The 15,738-nt window shown below is 47.0% G+C and overlaps 1 protein-coding gene across 1 annotated transcript in view; it reads left to right on the top strand.

Moving 5' to 3' along the window:
• The first annotated feature begins 342 nt into the window (after positions 1-342).
• Positions 343-15,738, top strand: part of YEATS2 (YEATS domain containing 2) — a 52,161-nt gene continuing 36,765 nt past the window's right edge. Inside the window, 8 exon segments of the mRNA XM_054074761.1 lie at positions 343-433; positions 856-970; positions 4,528-4,625; positions 4,733-4,825; positions 8,721-8,963; positions 11,239-11,354; positions 12,459-12,620; positions 14,030-14,141. Coding sequence (XP_053930736.1) covers positions 871-970; positions 4,528-4,625; positions 4,733-4,825; positions 8,721-8,963; positions 11,239-11,354; positions 12,459-12,620; positions 14,030-14,141 — 924 coding nt within the window. The 5' untranslated portion in view covers positions 343-433; positions 856-870.

Genomic DNA, 15,738 nt, shown 5'->3' with positions numbered 1-15,738 from the left:
ACAAGGATGACCTTAGAGGGACGTACTCGTACTGAGAGGGGCTACAGGAAAGCTGGAGAGGGGCTGTTCGTAAAGGCTTGTGGTGATAGGATGAGGGGGAACGGGTATAAACTGGAGAGGGGCAGATTTAGGCTGGACATGAGGAGGAATGAGAGCAGTGAGGCCCTGGCCCAGGCTGCCCAGGGAAGCTGTGGCTGCCCCATCCCTGGAGGTGTTCCAGGCCAGGTTGGATGGGCCTTGGGCAGCCTGAGCCAGTGGGAGGTGTCCCAGCCCGTGGCAGGGGGCGGAACCGGACGGGCTCCGCGCTCTCCCGGCCCCGCCCCCCGCGCTCCCCGCCTGCGCGGCCCCTCCCAGGGCTGACGGCGGCCGCGCGCACAGCGCTGATGGCGGCGGCGCCGGGACCGGGGGGAGCGCGCTGAGAGCGGCGCGGAGGGTGAGCGCGGGGGGCAGAGGGGAGGGAGGGCCCTGCTCAGCCGCTCCCGGGGGACCGGGGGGATGCGGCCCCGTCCCGTGGGGGAGGAGCAGCAGCAGCTCCCGGTTCCAGGGTGGGAGACGCAGCCCCATCCCATGAGAGAAGAAGGCAGAGCCGCATCCCGTGGGAGAAGGGCAGCAGCTCTCAGTCCCGTGGTGGGAGATGCAGCCCCATCCCATGGGAAAAGAGCAGCACCTTGCAGGTCTCCCAGTCCCACAGCGGAAGTGGGGAAGGAGTGGGGCATCAGTGGGAGGTGCTGCCCCATCCCATAGGAAAGGCTCAGCAGCTCCTGGTCCCGTGGCCAGGAAGGTTCAAGAAGTGGGATCCTTCTTTGGGTCGCAGTGGGCGATGCTGGTTGATGCCTGTGTTTTCCCTCTTGGCAGAGCAGCGTGGAGAACATGTCTGGGATGAAGAGGGTGATGGTGGAGAAGGACCCTGACTACGAGGAGATCACCATCTCGCATCCCAGCAAGCGGCACAAGGCAGCTGAGCAGTCAGGTGGGAGCTCTCGGACCCACAGGGAGCGCCATGTGGGGTGGGAAGCGCAGTGGGGTGCACAGGTCAGGAAGAGATTGGAGTGGGAGATGAGGGGCCAGAGTGGATAGTGCAGATAGCGCTGCACATCTAAGCAAAGATCATAGAATCTTAGAATGTCCTGAGCTGGAAGGGACCCACAATGTTCATAGAGTCCAGCGCCTGTCCCTGCACAGGACAACCCCAACGTTCACACTGTGTGTCTGAGGGTGTTGTCTTAAATGCTCAGGAATATTGTCAGGCTTGGTGCCCTGGCTGTTCTCCAGGAAGCTGTTCTGGTGCTCTACCACCCTGAGTGAAGAACCTTCTCCTAATGTCCAAACTAACCCTCCCCTGCCATTGCTTCGGGTCCTATCCTTGGTCACCAGAGACAAGAGCTCAGTGCCTGCTCCTCCTCCTTCCCTTGTGCGGAAGCAGTGAACTGCGATGAGGTTTCCCCTCGTCACCTCTTCTCCAAGCTGAACAGACAAGTGACTTCAGCAGCTCCTCATATGACTTGCCCTCTAGACCCTTCACCAACTCCGTGCCCTCCTCTGGATGCTCTCTAGTAGCTTTAGATCCTTCTTACACTGGGGCGCCCAAAACTGCGCCCAGTGCTCAAGGTGGGGCCGCACCAGCGCGGAGCAGAGCAGGACAATCCCCTTCCTTGACCGGCTGGCGATGCCCGGGACACGGTTGGTTGTCTTGGCTGCCAGGTCATGGTCAGTCAATGTGATTGTCGTCCATGGAGCCATTCCCACCTCCCAGCTGAACTGTAAGGCATGAGAGCCCACGCGTTGATGCGTGATAGCAGGTAGAGCATGAGCTGTCCATGGCCCCAGCCATGTGCTTTGGTGCCTCTTGCTCGCCAGAGTGGTTGCCATTGCCTCTTCCCAGCAGTTACCCATGCTGAGATGTGCTCCAGCCTGTGCATCGCATCTGCTTTGCAGTTGAAGTCTGCTTCCAGAGAGATGGGTGGTTTGTTTACAATTTGGGAAATACAGGTTGCAGTACAGCATTAGTGGAGAAAATCCATGACCCTGCAGTAGGAATTCTGGCTCTTGGAAGGTGACAAATGTTTCCAAGAGTGGGCTGGTAAAGTGAAAAGGAGTTGAGGAGAAGGAAGGGGCTTTGAAACACGTGAGGGAGGAGGAGGAGCAGCCACCGGGCTGAAGAAAAGGTGGATAGAGAGGTGTAGTGGAGAGAGTAGCTGGATGAGTAGGTTTGCATTTGGCATGCTCGGATGTGCTTGCCCTGGGAACCAGCCTGTTGGCAGAGTTCCTACTGCAGGTTGCAGTCGTCTCTGGCAAACGAAAGTAGAGCTGCTTGCCCCTGGGACAGGGAGTAGGCTGGTGATTTTTGACATAGCACAGCTAGTGAGAGGATTGTGATGGGAGGAGCTGATGAACAGGGAGGTGAGAAAACCAAAGCTGCCTGTGGGATCTGAAGGAGATCCAGGAACAGAGCAAGATGCCGGAGCTGCCAGTTGGACAGGGACAGATGATGGCTGCATGGGTGATGTTTTGGAGGCTGGCATACAGCTGGACAAGTCCGAGGAGGCTGAACTCTGGGCAGAATGTGCTGCTGGGCAGGGGTCCTCTGCCCGCTCCATTAGCAGCCAAGGCAGTGGAACTGGCTCCCAGCTGCCTGCCCTGTCTTGCTGCTGGAAGCCAGCTCCCTTTGTGGTGGAGTGGCCTGGTAACTGCAGACAGGTTTTCAGTCCAATTCTGAAGCAACTTCTCAGAAGGTCTTATTAGAAGATTAGAGGGCCTTGGAGAACTGTCCTTGCCAAAGTGAACTTTCTGTTCAGGTGATTCCTCCAAACTGGCTTCTTTCTTCCTCTTGTGAAAGACCTCCAAGTTTTGATACAAGAGTTCTCTGAGTATACAAACTTGAATGTGATCTTAATTAGGGACTGTGGTTGATGCTAAGCTGGGAAAAATATGAAAATAAAGTGTTTTTTAAAGCCTCTGTAATATAACCACAAATCCTAACGTGCTTTAATTGTCATAATGGTGGTATTGCATCGCATCAGTCTTGGGAAGAGATGCAGTTGTCCCTGTCTGAACTGTACATCTCATGTCTTAAGCTGTTAGGGTTTATTCCAAGTGTAGCCTTACATTTGAGTGCCCTAGGCATGATGCTCATAGCTTGAGGAAAATTATATCTCCCCGTGTTTTTTGATTTTGCGTTAGTCACGCAGCTTCAACCATAATTCTGTTTTAATGTAGACTTGAGCTATTTCTGGCCCTGGAATATAGATATGGATATCTGCAAATAAGTAAACGTATTTGGGAGACTCCTGTTGCACATAGAAGCATCAGTTGCATTACTGCTGTTGTGGATACTTGATCAGACAGTAAAATTATGTATGCTAGCTGTAGCACACCAGCAAAGGTTTGACTCGCTTCTGATTTCTGTGCTCATTCTATTGGGATATCAGACACGTGCCCTTTAGCCCCATGCTTCCTCTGAAGCTCAGAACAAAGTATTGGTGCTGTTGCCTCCTATTCCTAGAAACAGCGTTGTGAGAGCTTTTTATGGAAGAAACCAAGCTGTTTCTCTGATCCATGTTGTAGCGGGGTCACTGTTTCTGACTCAGGGGGAAGGACCTTTTCCAGGCTGTCTTCTAGAAGCGCAGTTCTTGCTTTTCCAAGTTCTTGCTTAGAACTTGTGAAAAACAGATGTTTGAGTCCCCTTGATATAATGGAGGTGACTTAAAGGAAGGGCAGTATTAAGGTCTACGGTAGCTGTAGAGCAAAAAGCATTGTTCTTCCACTGTTGATACGTATAATGTTCTATAAAACCACAATAAGATGCCAATTTAGTTCTTGGCTGCTAATTTGCAGTAAGGTATTTGCCCAGTTTGAAATATTAAACTACATGCTTTCCATCAAGGTCAATAAACTCCATTGGAAAGGCTAACACGGCTTGATCGCTGAGCTGGAAGGGGATTTTGTAACAGGGAGACCAGCTTTCAAGAATGTAGTTTCCTTTGTGGGTAATGAAAGGCTTGCAGGCACTCCAGAGCAAGCTGTGCTTCGTGGCGGTGCTAAGCATATAAAGTATTAGTTTGCTCTGTTATTGCTGTGTGATTTGGTGTAAATTTCCTGGATAAGAATTGGGCCAAAGAGCTGAAAAATGTACATGGTGTTCTGGCATACTCCTGCGCAGTCACAGCAGTAACTGCACTTGGCCACGGCACATTTCAGCTTTCCTTTTACTGTTTACAGCTTTTCTGAGACAGAAGTAAACAAACTGGTCCTGTTCTTCCCATCTTCTGTTATTTGTCATCTCAGACCTAAAAAGGAAAAAATAACTCGCTACATAAACCAGTTTTTAAAGATGCATGTGGTTTTTGTTAAGACAGATTACTTTCTTTTGCAGAGAAATGATCCTTTCCTTTTTTGTGTTTGCGCTGAATATATGATCCCCTTGCTTCTCACTCCATAATAATTTCTGATTTTTATTTTTTCAAATAGAGCCTCGAAAATAGAAATATAAATACTTCTTCTTTATTTTCCATGTGTGGCCTTGTACAGCTCGAGATGTTACGGTGCAGAAGATTGAGACCATTATAAAAGAACAGTTTGCCGTTGAAATGAAGAGCAAAGAACATGAAATTGAAGTTATAGATCAGGTATAAAGATTTTGTACTTAAAAATATTTAAGATCTGGGTGTATCAGGGCTTGGGGGCATTGCTGCAGTGGTTATCCATTACTATATGTTATCTTTTCTTTTCGTAGCGCCTGATTGAAGCAAGAAGGATGATGGATAAGCTGCGTGCCTGCATTGTGGCAAACTATTATGCATCTGCTGGCCTCCTAAAAGCTGGAGAGGTAAAAATAACTTTGGGACTAATAAGGCTTTGGGGAGTATTTGCTCAGGAAGATGTGTGGTTCACTGGCTATTCAGCTGATGTTTGGTTTTGAGATGTGGTTTAATGAAGTGGTGGAATACGATCTGCAAATGGGGTGGCTGTGGGAGAGGAGACCTGGGCATCCCCAGCTGGGCCTCAGGGACTCAGTGGCTAAGCAGCTGGGAAGTCGTTCAGCAGGGCTTGGTTCTGGTTGCTGAAAGACTCTGCCCTTTTTTCATTGATTCATGCATGAGAGCACCTTGCTTCTCACACGTGGCACATCCTTGCAGAGCCCTGAGAAGTAGGGAATGTGTTTTCTCATTTCACAGGAGGAGGGTGGGAGCAGGTGGGGTTTGAAACGTCTCAGGAAAAAAAATAAAGCAAGAATCCTAGTGGCTCGGGCAGTGCCATGAAGCCATCCTCCTTTTACCCTGGCAGCCGCTCTGTTACTGGTTTGCTAAACAGGCTGATGGCAGCAGTAAAGCAGGCGGTAAATCAAAGAGATTGAAAATTCACAAGGACGTGAAAAATACCCCAAACCCTACTAGTTAAAGTCCAGTTCTGAGCATTCTGTCCATAACTGGCTGGTAGTCGCGAGTTGTTCATGACTCGTGCAGACTCATGATTGACCTACAGTTCTCTGCCAGTTTACAGAGTCACAGAATTGTTTAGGTTGGAAAAAAACTTGAGGATCATCAAGTCCAACCCTTAACCTCACGCTGCCAAGCTGACCACTAAACCCTCTCCCTAAGCACCACGTCTACACATCTTAAGTCCCTCCAGGAGCAGTGACTCCACCACTTCCCGGAGCAGCCTCTGCAAGTGCTCAACAACCCTTTTGGTGAAGAAATTTTCCCTAATATCCAATCTAAACCTCCCCTGGCACAACTTGAGGCCGTTTCTTCTTATTTTGTCACTTGTTACTTGGGAGAAGAGCCCAGCACCCACCGTGCTGCAACCTCCTGTCAGGCATGAGGTCTCTCCTCAGCCTTCTCTTCTCCAGGCGGAGCAGCCGCGGGTCCCTCAGCCGTTCCTATAACCCCTGTTCTCCAGCCCCTTCCCCAGCTCCATTCCCCTTCTCTAGACGTGCTTCAGCCCCTCAATGTCCTTCTTGTAGTGAGGGGCCCAAAACTGAACCCAGGATTCAAGGTGTGGCCTCACGGGTGCGGAGTACGAGGGAATGATCCCTTCCCTGCTCCTGCTGGCCACGCCATTTTTCATACAAGCCCGAAGGATGTTGGCTTTCTTGGCCACCTGGGCCACTGCTGGCTCTTGCTCAGCTGCTGTCAATCAACACCACCAGGTCCCTCTCTGCCCGGCAGCTTTCCAGGCACTCTCTCCCAAGCCTGTAGAGCTGCACGGGATTGTTGTGGCCCATGTGCAGGACCCGGCACTTGGCCTTGTTGAACTGCATCCTCTTGGCATCAACCCATTGATCCAGCCTGTCCAGGTCCCTCTGCCGAGCCTTCCTGCTGTCAGGCAGATCAATGCTCCGACACAGCTTGGTGTTGTCCGCAAATTGACTGAGGGTGCACTGGATAGGTATTTTAGTTACCGTATGTTCAATTCTGGGAGTTGATCTCATTTCCAGTAAAGTGCTGGTTTTTAAAACTGTAGATAGATGCTGCAAACTTGAGTTTCACTCCGTACCAGAATTCCACTTCCAAGCAATAAGTCACCCTGCTACTGCTGTTTTCCTGTTGTGATTTCCAGAAGACTCGGAGGCGGGTAAAACCAAAAAGGTCCAACTTCTGTTTCTCCTCACTGAACTCAAGTTGAGCAACTGGAGTTGAGAAAGATTATGGTGATGTTGGGAGGGTTTGGAGATCCCTCTCCCCTCTCGATTTTTGTGTAGGCGGCTGAAGAATGCGAGCTGGCTTCTCATCTTTGAAAGTGCATTTATTCAATGTGTCAGCAAGAGCTCACCCTGTCCCCTATTCTTTATTTGTTCTGCTATGCAGGACATTTGTTTTTTCCTTGCTGATTTTCACACTTGCCAGAAATAATAAGTTTTGTCATAGTTTTGAAGTGTTTACAAAACTTACTGGAGCATCCTTGGTTTGTTTAGTTCTGTAGTTTTCGTGAGTTTATGGCTACCATAGCTGCAGCTTCAGTTGCTTTTTTAGTTTTTCGCAAGAGTGCTGATTAGCACACAGGCTAAATCAATACTCCTTTTGCATTGAAATTTTTATGGATTTCAGTTTTCTTTGTGTTTCAAGGTGTGGTTAATGTATGTTTGACTTGGGTGGCAGTGAATCATTGTCTTTTTTCTGGTTTTGGTAGAGTAAGAATCTTTATAGTTTAATTCAGAACTTCTGGGAAGATGATTTGCAAATTCCTAACCTGGTCTTGCAGATATAAACAGTTCTTCAACCTGCTGCTGATGGGGTGTTTGAGGCTTATGATTCCATATGTTTACAGTTTATTGCCTTTTCCCACAAGGTGTTGATCAGTTTACTTAACTAGAGGTGGAAAAAAAAGAGAAAGGTTTGTGATGGTGATTTGGTGTGGGTTTTGGGTTTTTGGTCATATTGCGTCCCTACGTTTGGATATAGATGTAGCTCTGAAGTGCTCTTGAGTGGTTAATTGAGAGTTGGCAAGTGCTTTGCCACAATTGTCAGGACTGTGGAAACAAAGCTTTCAAATGAACCTCTAAAATCCAGAGTGGATCAGAGTTTAATTCCACTCCTGCTATGCCTCTCAAGGGCAGTTCTGCTCCACAGTGGTGCTGGTATCTGTCCAATGTCACCCCCTCCATCATGTTGGCAGAGTTTTGGATCAGGGAACTTGACATGGAATAAAAATAACCTTCCAAAGGGGAAAAAACCACCTCCAGACAAAACCCAACCAACCAAAGGAATCCTAAATCAGTTTCTTCATTTGTTTTCCTTTGTGACCTGCCCCCTCCCTCTGAATAGTTTGTTCCCACCTGGCTTATCCCTGAGGCTTGAGCAGGGAAGAAGAAAGCCTCTTTCTGCGTGCAAGAAAGGCTGTCAGTGCAACTCCGGTGTGGGTCTGTGGCTTCAGGAGCTGGAGTGAGCTTACCTGTCAGTGTTCTGCTGCTGGCAGAGGGGCAGTTCTGCTGCCTTCAGCTGATACATCATCAGACCTAGGTGACTGGGAGGACTGATGGCTGGCAGAAGTGGCCAGAGGACACTTGCTGTGAGTGATAGGTGCTTTCCTTTCTACTTCTGAGGTTAATAGCAAACACAGGAAAAAATAAATTTGGCCTTTGGGATACTAATGAAAAAAAACAAAATATTTGAACACCCACCTACCCCCTCAAACTTGCCCTGTTTTTCCCCCTGCAGGGTGAGGAGGACTTAAGATGATCTCCAAGATGTCCATTTTGAGGAAAGTTTGCAAGCATGCCTAAGCACATTATTCTTTATCCTCCACTAAGCTTTGGGAGCTGACAAGCATGCTAATACATGTGGCTTGCTCTATAGGCATTGGCCATGCTGCCAGTCAGTATCAAAACTAAAGAGCCCGATGCATTTATGGACCCTGCTTGCCTGCAGGAAGCAGGCAGATGTGCTCTTTGCGTGGTGTAAGACTGTAGGTGTCCACACAGGAAGGGAAGCACGTACTTTCAAAGGGACAGTAGGCTGCAGTTCTCCTTTCCTAAATGAGGTGAGTTTCTAAGATCAAAAGATCTAAAGGAACAGATTTAATTTGGTGTCTGGTTTATGTGGAACTGTTGTAAGCTTTTGTCTTCTGCAGCATATGTTTTTCCTGCAGGGCAGCTGATTAAATATTTGCTCTTTCTTCATACATTGACTTTTTGCTCTTTTTGCTCTGCTTTTGGCACAGCTTTGTTTTTATCTGGGCTGCAGGAAAATAGTGACTGGATCTGCATGACCTTTTTGTTGCAGGGGACCAGGGCATGCGACGCAACAATTCTTAATCACCCTTCAATCAAGAAATTCTTGGAATCACCCTCCAGATCGTCGTCTCCAGCTAACCAGGGCTCAGACACTCCATCTGCCAACCACTCGGAGACTGACTCGCTCTCTCAGCATAATGACTTTCTCCTGGACAAAGACAATGGCAACTTGAACACAGATGAGCGGCTGACAAACAGCCTGGACCAGAGACAGAGCAGAACTACTGGCCGGGTAAAGTAAAACTCGAGTGGTGGTCAAGTTGTTGGAGGGGTGTGCTCTGTCTGAACTCAGTGCTGGCACCAGGAGCTCTTCGTGTTTTCGCCCACCTTGCTGAAGATCTGTTTCTTACTCTCTCCAACTGCTTGCTCCTACTTTCACAACCAGGCTTTGCTGTAAGGCTGACTGAAGTGTATGTAACTTGAGTAACTTCTCTTAACTCAGCTTTGCCCGACAGGGGAGTCAGCCAGGTAGTGGTGACAGTGTTTGTGTTAGCCCAGCTATCTGCCACTGTCTTGGCTGGTGGCCTCGAGGGAGGGAAGTGTTTCACAGCTTAAGCAAAGAGTTTTGCTCTGCAGATGGCAATCAGGATGGGAAGGGTAGAGCCTGGAGAGAAAAGCATGATGTGTCATTCGCAGCAGTGTTTTTACGAAGCAGTGGCCTTGGGTGCCCGTGGGGCTGCATTGTTTGGAGTGGTTGAACCACTGGAGTTTGGGGTTTGGCCTCCTCAGGAGCCTGTGGAGACAGCATCGCAACACCATTGGATTAGCTCACCCTGGGAGCCTGAGCTAGTGGAACCTGGGTGCAGCGTTGAGTTGTTTTTCTCTTGGTGGCTCCGCTTGCTATTGTGCTTAATTGTCACTGTTTGCTTTACTGAGCTAGAGCGACCCAGGTTAAAAACACCTGCTTTCATTGTTCCCCATACTGTTTTCTGGGTTATTTTTTGACCCTGATCCATTCTCTTCATAGCTTGCGTTGCTGCTACACAAACGCTTCACCTGTCGGCTGCAGTTAGCTCCAGGGGGAGGCTCTCTCGCTGGCCGCAGGTGAAATATGGCTTCCTAGGTGAGGTGAAACTCCAGTTTCCTTTCAGCTATCAGGCGTGACAGCCTTGATAACAGGGCTGCAGTTTGCTTGAAACCCTGCTAGCCAGAGCGTGGGTAAAGCCAGGTGCCAATCCCAACCCTTCTGCCCTGTGAAATACTGTATTGCTCCCGGAGTGCACGTAATTCCCTATTCCTGTGATTTTTCTACTCCAGGTTTAGGATGCAGTGATTTTGTGTGCTGTTCTTAAGTTACCAGTGGTGAGGCCAGTTTGGATGGGGCTTTAAGCAACCTGATCCAGTGGGAGGTGTCCCGCTCATGGCAGGGGGGTTGGAACTGGATGATCTTTAAGGTCCTTTCCAAACCAAATCATATTATAATGTGGATGCACCTATATCGTGATCTACCAGACCACTATAACTTGTTTCTGCACTGGGGGCATTGATGGAGCGGTTGTATTGCTTGGGTGTAGCGTGTTGGTACATCTTTGGCCAGCTCAGCCTGTGGCCCAGAGGTGGCTGAGGGAGCGATGAAGACCAGGAGCCTTCCCAACCTTCTGCAGCTCCTTGCTCCGGTTTGGGGCATCACTGACCTAACAGAGGAGGTGTAGTGGCTCCTGGTGAATCCACTGCCTCTCATGCTGACCCTTGTGCTCAGTGTGCTGACAAGTGCTCAGTGGAGTACAGGCCAGGAAGCTGCAGCACCAGCTCTGTTGTTCATGAGAGGGTGTCAGTCCCTTATTTTGTAGACAGCCACGTTATCCGGCAGAGTGGTAGAAAGACCTCTCATTCCCGTGCAAATGACCGCACTGTGAGTGATCATGTCATTGTTTTACCAGTGAGTCTTGGCCACTGCTTGATAGCTAAGATTATGCTATAAGGTTGCTTAGGCTGGATTTCTTATGCCCAAGAATCACAATGGATTCATAGGCTCGTTTCAGTGTCTTTGACGTGGTGTGGTTGACTGCTGTCCCTCTGAAGTTGGAGCTGAATTCTTGTCTCGAGCCCGGCCTCAATTCCTTACTATGAAGCAATGCTAGAGTCTCTCAAAGCGGCAGAGGCTGGCAAGGAGAAAGATTTAGATTTTTGGAAGCCACCCATGGGAGATTTAGCTTGGTTTCTGGTTAGTGACCAACGTGATGCCACTGTAGCAATGCTTGGTTGGTTTTGGATAGTGCACTGGCAGTGCTTTTGAAACTCAAGGCGAAATCGTGGCTCCAATCCGTGGTATGCTCAGCGAAGCCATGCAGTGTACACTTGGCTGTTTATGTCATTGTGGCACGCGTGAGTAGCTTATCCGTGCCTAGGTAGCAATTTAAGTATTTTTAGGGATGATTCATTGTTGCTCTCTCATTTAACTATGCAGACTTCCTTTTTTTAACAACACTTTACTTTTCAAGTGCCAAACAAAATTATGTTTGTTTTTCTGTTTGCCTTTTTGGTTTTTTTCTCTTCCCCACCCTCAGGACGGTTTGGGTGTTTCGGGCTCCCAAAAAACAGGACAACGAAATGCTGGACTGTCAAATGACGAAACTTCACGACTTTATGTGAAGAAAACCATTGTGGTTGGCAACGTTTCCAAGTTAGTATCCAAAGGCTGAGGGGTGGGTTAAATGGAATAGGAGGTTAAAATTAGGAGACAAAATTCCTAGGCTGTCACAGTATGAGGTATTGCCCTGGAATAACCACTGTCCCCAAGGATGCCCTCCTCGAGTGTCTGCATCAGTTCTTTTATGGGAAAAACAGGTGCTTTAATAGTTCTTTCATATATACGTATTTATTTGTATGTAGGTCTTAAGATCTGTTTCTCTCAAGGAGAGTCTTTCAGCCTTTTCTGACCAGTTAGAAATTTAGGGTTTTACCATAAAAAATTTGGAAAACAGTTTGTCTTAATGGCTGATTTAGTGGGTCCACAGGGACAGCGTGTGTTTTTTTAAACAAAAAACCCCAAACCCCACGAACGAGGAAAATTGTGAAAGTCCAGCACAGTCTGAGGAAATTAATTTGCACAGGTTTTATTTGTAATTCTTTTTCCCCAGAAAATAAGACAGGTAAATATACATAACTTTCAAACTTTGAGGAAATTCATGAAGAGAGGAATCAATTTGAGGAAAATATGGACAAGTCCAGTTTTTCACCCTCCACCCTTGCCACTAGTAAAGTCATATTTTTGCTCTTGCATATGAAGTAGCAAACATTTGCTGATGAGATTTATGGTGTCAAAATTATGTCTTGAAAATCTACCTAAGCCTGGACCTGGAACCAAGTATTGACTGTGAAGCTTCCTAAAAATTGTTAAGTGTTGCTTTTTGTATTTATGGTAGCAGAGTTGGTGGTGTGGTGTTCTGGGGCAGTTTTGCTTCCTGATATCTCAGAATAAGATGGGAAAGGGGATCCGAGAGCAGTAGAAAGTTAAATTAAGTCTTCTAATTCAAACCCAAATGTTTAACTGGATGAATTTCATATGACAGTTGTGCAGTAGAACAGAGAAAATATATTAGAAGTAGAGAGTGGTTTACAGGACCTATATCTTTTTCTGGATGAGCTGTCAGACTAAGGAATAATAAGCAGAACTGTACAGAGGGCAATGCTCACATAGGCATTTTATCCACCCCCATTTTTTTTAATAATCTTTCCCAAAATTCTTTGTCGTATTTATCTGTTTGTGTTTTAATTTCTTTTCCAGGTACATTCCCCCTGACAAGAGAGAAGAAAATGATCAGTCAACCCATAAATGGATGGTGTATGTCCGAGGCTCTCGGAGGGAACCCAGCATAAATCACTTTGTCAAGAAAGTTTGGTTCTTCCTCCATCCCAGTTACAAACCTAATGACCTGGTCGAAGTGAGGTAATAAGGAATTATTCCAGTTGCTGTTTCAGTTTTTCCACTTTCCAGGCTTACAGCGCCAAGTTTCTTAGAAAGTTAGCAACTTCTTTTCTTGGCTTAGTGTTCCATGTCTGTCCTTAACCTCTGGCTTCGCTTGACTTACTCCAAAGTAATAATAGTAATAAATCAGATTTATATAGCAAATATGCCAAGCAGGGGTTGGTTTCTTGCTTGGAATTTCCTGCTAAGAAGCAGCATTTGTGGCTTCACACTGGAGCTGCAGAAGCAGGATGGCTTCTGTCTGCTCCCAAACCTGGAGTCAAAGCTGTGGCCCTCATGAGATGAGTGGGATTGGTTCTCTGTCAACTGCTGCAGGGAAATGCCCTGTCAAGTCCTTCGTTCTTTCTCCTTTGGATGAGACGGTGGGAGAATGCCTTCGAGACTATTTTGTGTTGTCCCAAAGGAGTGATTCTTTCACGTTCAGGTGTTTCCTGGAAGAGGGCTGGGGCGCTGCCTACCTACCGAATGGCAGCTTAATTCTGGCAGAATTAAATTGCCAAAAGGCAACTCCAGAAAGACCTATTTGAGAGAAGTGATGTTATGGTGCAGTAAGGTTTCTGAGAAGGCAGCCCTGAACAGGATGAAAGCAATCTCCTCTGTATTTCTTGCATAACATACTAAATTACACTTGACTGCTGTCATTTTGTGCCTTTACATTTCTTGGTTTCCAGTGTCTGATGTCAACACCGTTTGTCTCCTGTGTTAAGCCCGTCTGGTTAATTGATTTCTTGTTGCTCAGTCCCAGTCATGGTAGTGAACGTTAATGTTCTGAACTAAAAATAAATCTCTTGGGTTTTTTTTTTTTTTGTTGCAAAAATTTGTTTTAGGATTTAGGATAACCACAAAGAAAGTAATGGTAAATTTTAGAGAGAGAAAACACACCCTTTATGTATACTTTCATTTTTGGCTTGGAGAATTACAGGAGTTAAGTTAGCTTTTCCTTGTTGTCTGTTTTCTTGGTGTTCTATGAGGCATGTGCCTTCTTGCTACCAAACAGGAAATAGCAGAAAGTGATTTCAAAATGCTGCCTTGAAAACTCACCTTGCAGCTGTGTCCTAGGAGCTGACTCAGGGTTCTTCTAAACAAGTATTTTTTATTTGTCATTACACGTGGTCTCGCATCCCATGTTCTCACATCCACGGTGTTTAACCATTTCTGTCTCTGTCCCCTTGTGAAAAACTAAAGTATGTTTTCAGCTGTCCAGAGCCATAAAATTCTGATTTCTGTGATTGCATTCTGCCTGTAGTGAATAGCAGGCATGAGGATGACTTTAGCTGTCAGCTAGAAAAGCACTTTGGCTTTCTGAAAAAGGGGTAGGTGAAAGCTGTACCACTTCTGCATTCAAAATGTGAATCGCTATTCTTTTCCAGAGAACCTCCGTTTCACCTGACCAGGAGAGGCTGGGGAGAATTCCCTGTGAGAGTCCAGATACACTTCAAGGATAGCCAGAACAAGAGGATCGATATCATACACAATTTGAAGGTATTTGAACAAAATATTTAAGAGAAAGGCAGTTAAATGAGTTCTCCTGCATAATCTAGAAGAGGCTTTGCTTGTGTGTGTGCTTCTGCCTGCCTCTCTCTCTCTCTCTCTTTCTCTGTTGTGTATGTCCTACTGGTTATTGGCACATGAATAGCTGAACTGGAAAATCAAAAAAGATCCAGGAAAGCCTCTTACCCTGGTTATATGGGAACCCAGCCTTATAGAAGCTGCAACTGGTTCTGCTCAGGGCAGCAAAGCAGTTACCTGTTGTTTCCCTACAGTGTGAGGTTTTTATTGTCCTCTCACTGACTTTAACTCGACAGGGGGCTGCAGGGATATCTTTCAGTAGGTGTAGCGATTGCTATATCCATTCTTTTCCTTCAGCACTCGACACATATTAGCTAGAGATGATCTCTCTTGGTGGAGCGGGCAGGGAGGGGCTGATGTTCCCAGTTTGTTCCGTATTCCTTTTGAAGAGAGCCTTCCTTTGCAGCTCATTCGCCTTCCCTGTGACTCTCAGTAGGATTTATAGTATGCCGCAGTCCTGGAAAACTAGGCCACAGCTCTTGTTTTCCTTTTAATTGGTAGTCCCTAGCTTTGGGGTTAAGTCCTGAGCTGGTTTAGTTTTCTGTTTCTCTGAGCAGTGTGATTAGTTTTATTTAAACCCTGCCTGCATTAATGACTTTCCTGATAATGTAGATACCTCATTGCAGCCCTAAATACAGACAGTGGAGAAGGTTCGAAATGTTCCCCTGAAACTTGGGGATGTTTAATGCAGGTGAAGAGTAAAATGTATTTGGAGAGATATAACTTGGGGAGAAATTGGTAACGTTTTGATGGATGCTGTGCAGCAAAGGAAGCGCAGCCTGTAGAAGGAAACTGAGCCAGTCCGTGGTGCAGAGAACAACAATCAGGAAACCTTTGCTGTTTGCACTGTGAGCCTGTGGCTGCTCTGAGGCGATGTGAGCGCGCTGAGCCCTCCTCCGTGTCTGGCAGGCTGTCTGCCCCCAGCTGCCGGCACTGGAGGCCTGTCAAAGCCAGCTTCTCTACTTGGATATCTTCATAGGTGCATCTGGGGTCTTCTGCCTCTTTATCAGCTGATACGTGAGCAGTTACTTAGTCAAAATTTTAGTGCAAGTGTAGCCTTTGTGCTGGATAGCTTAAATCCCTTTGCTGAAAGGGTGGTGAAGCATTGGAACGAGCTGCCCAGGGAACTGGTGGAATTGCCATCCCTGAATCTGTTCTAAAAACATGTAGACGTGGCACTTTGGGATGTGGTTTAGTGGGTACGCCAGTGTTGGGCCGATGGTTGGACTGGATGATCTTAGAGATCTTTTCCAACCTTAATGATTCTATGATCTCTCTGAGTTTTTTCTCATTATTTCCTTATATTGACATCCAGGACAAAAAAAGGATGTTCCTCAAAGGCTCCTCTTGGATGGAAGTAATAATTAGCCCACCCTCTTAGATGGAAATAATAATTGCAATGTCCCTGGAAACATTCAAGATCAGGTTGGATGAGGCTTAGAGTTGAAGATGCCCCTGTTCACTGCAGGGAGGTTGGACTAGCTGGTCTTTAATGGTCCTTTTCAACTGG

This window comes from Cuculus canorus, chromosome 9, assembly GCF_017976375.1.
Source record: "Cuculus canorus isolate bCucCan1 chromosome 9, bCucCan1.pri, whole genome shotgun sequence".
NCBI lineage: Eukaryota > Metazoa > Chordata > Aves > Cuculiformes > Cuculidae > Cuculus > Cuculus canorus.
Note: the sequence above shows the minus strand (reverse complement) of the source record. Positions and strands in the feature narration are given on the sequence as shown.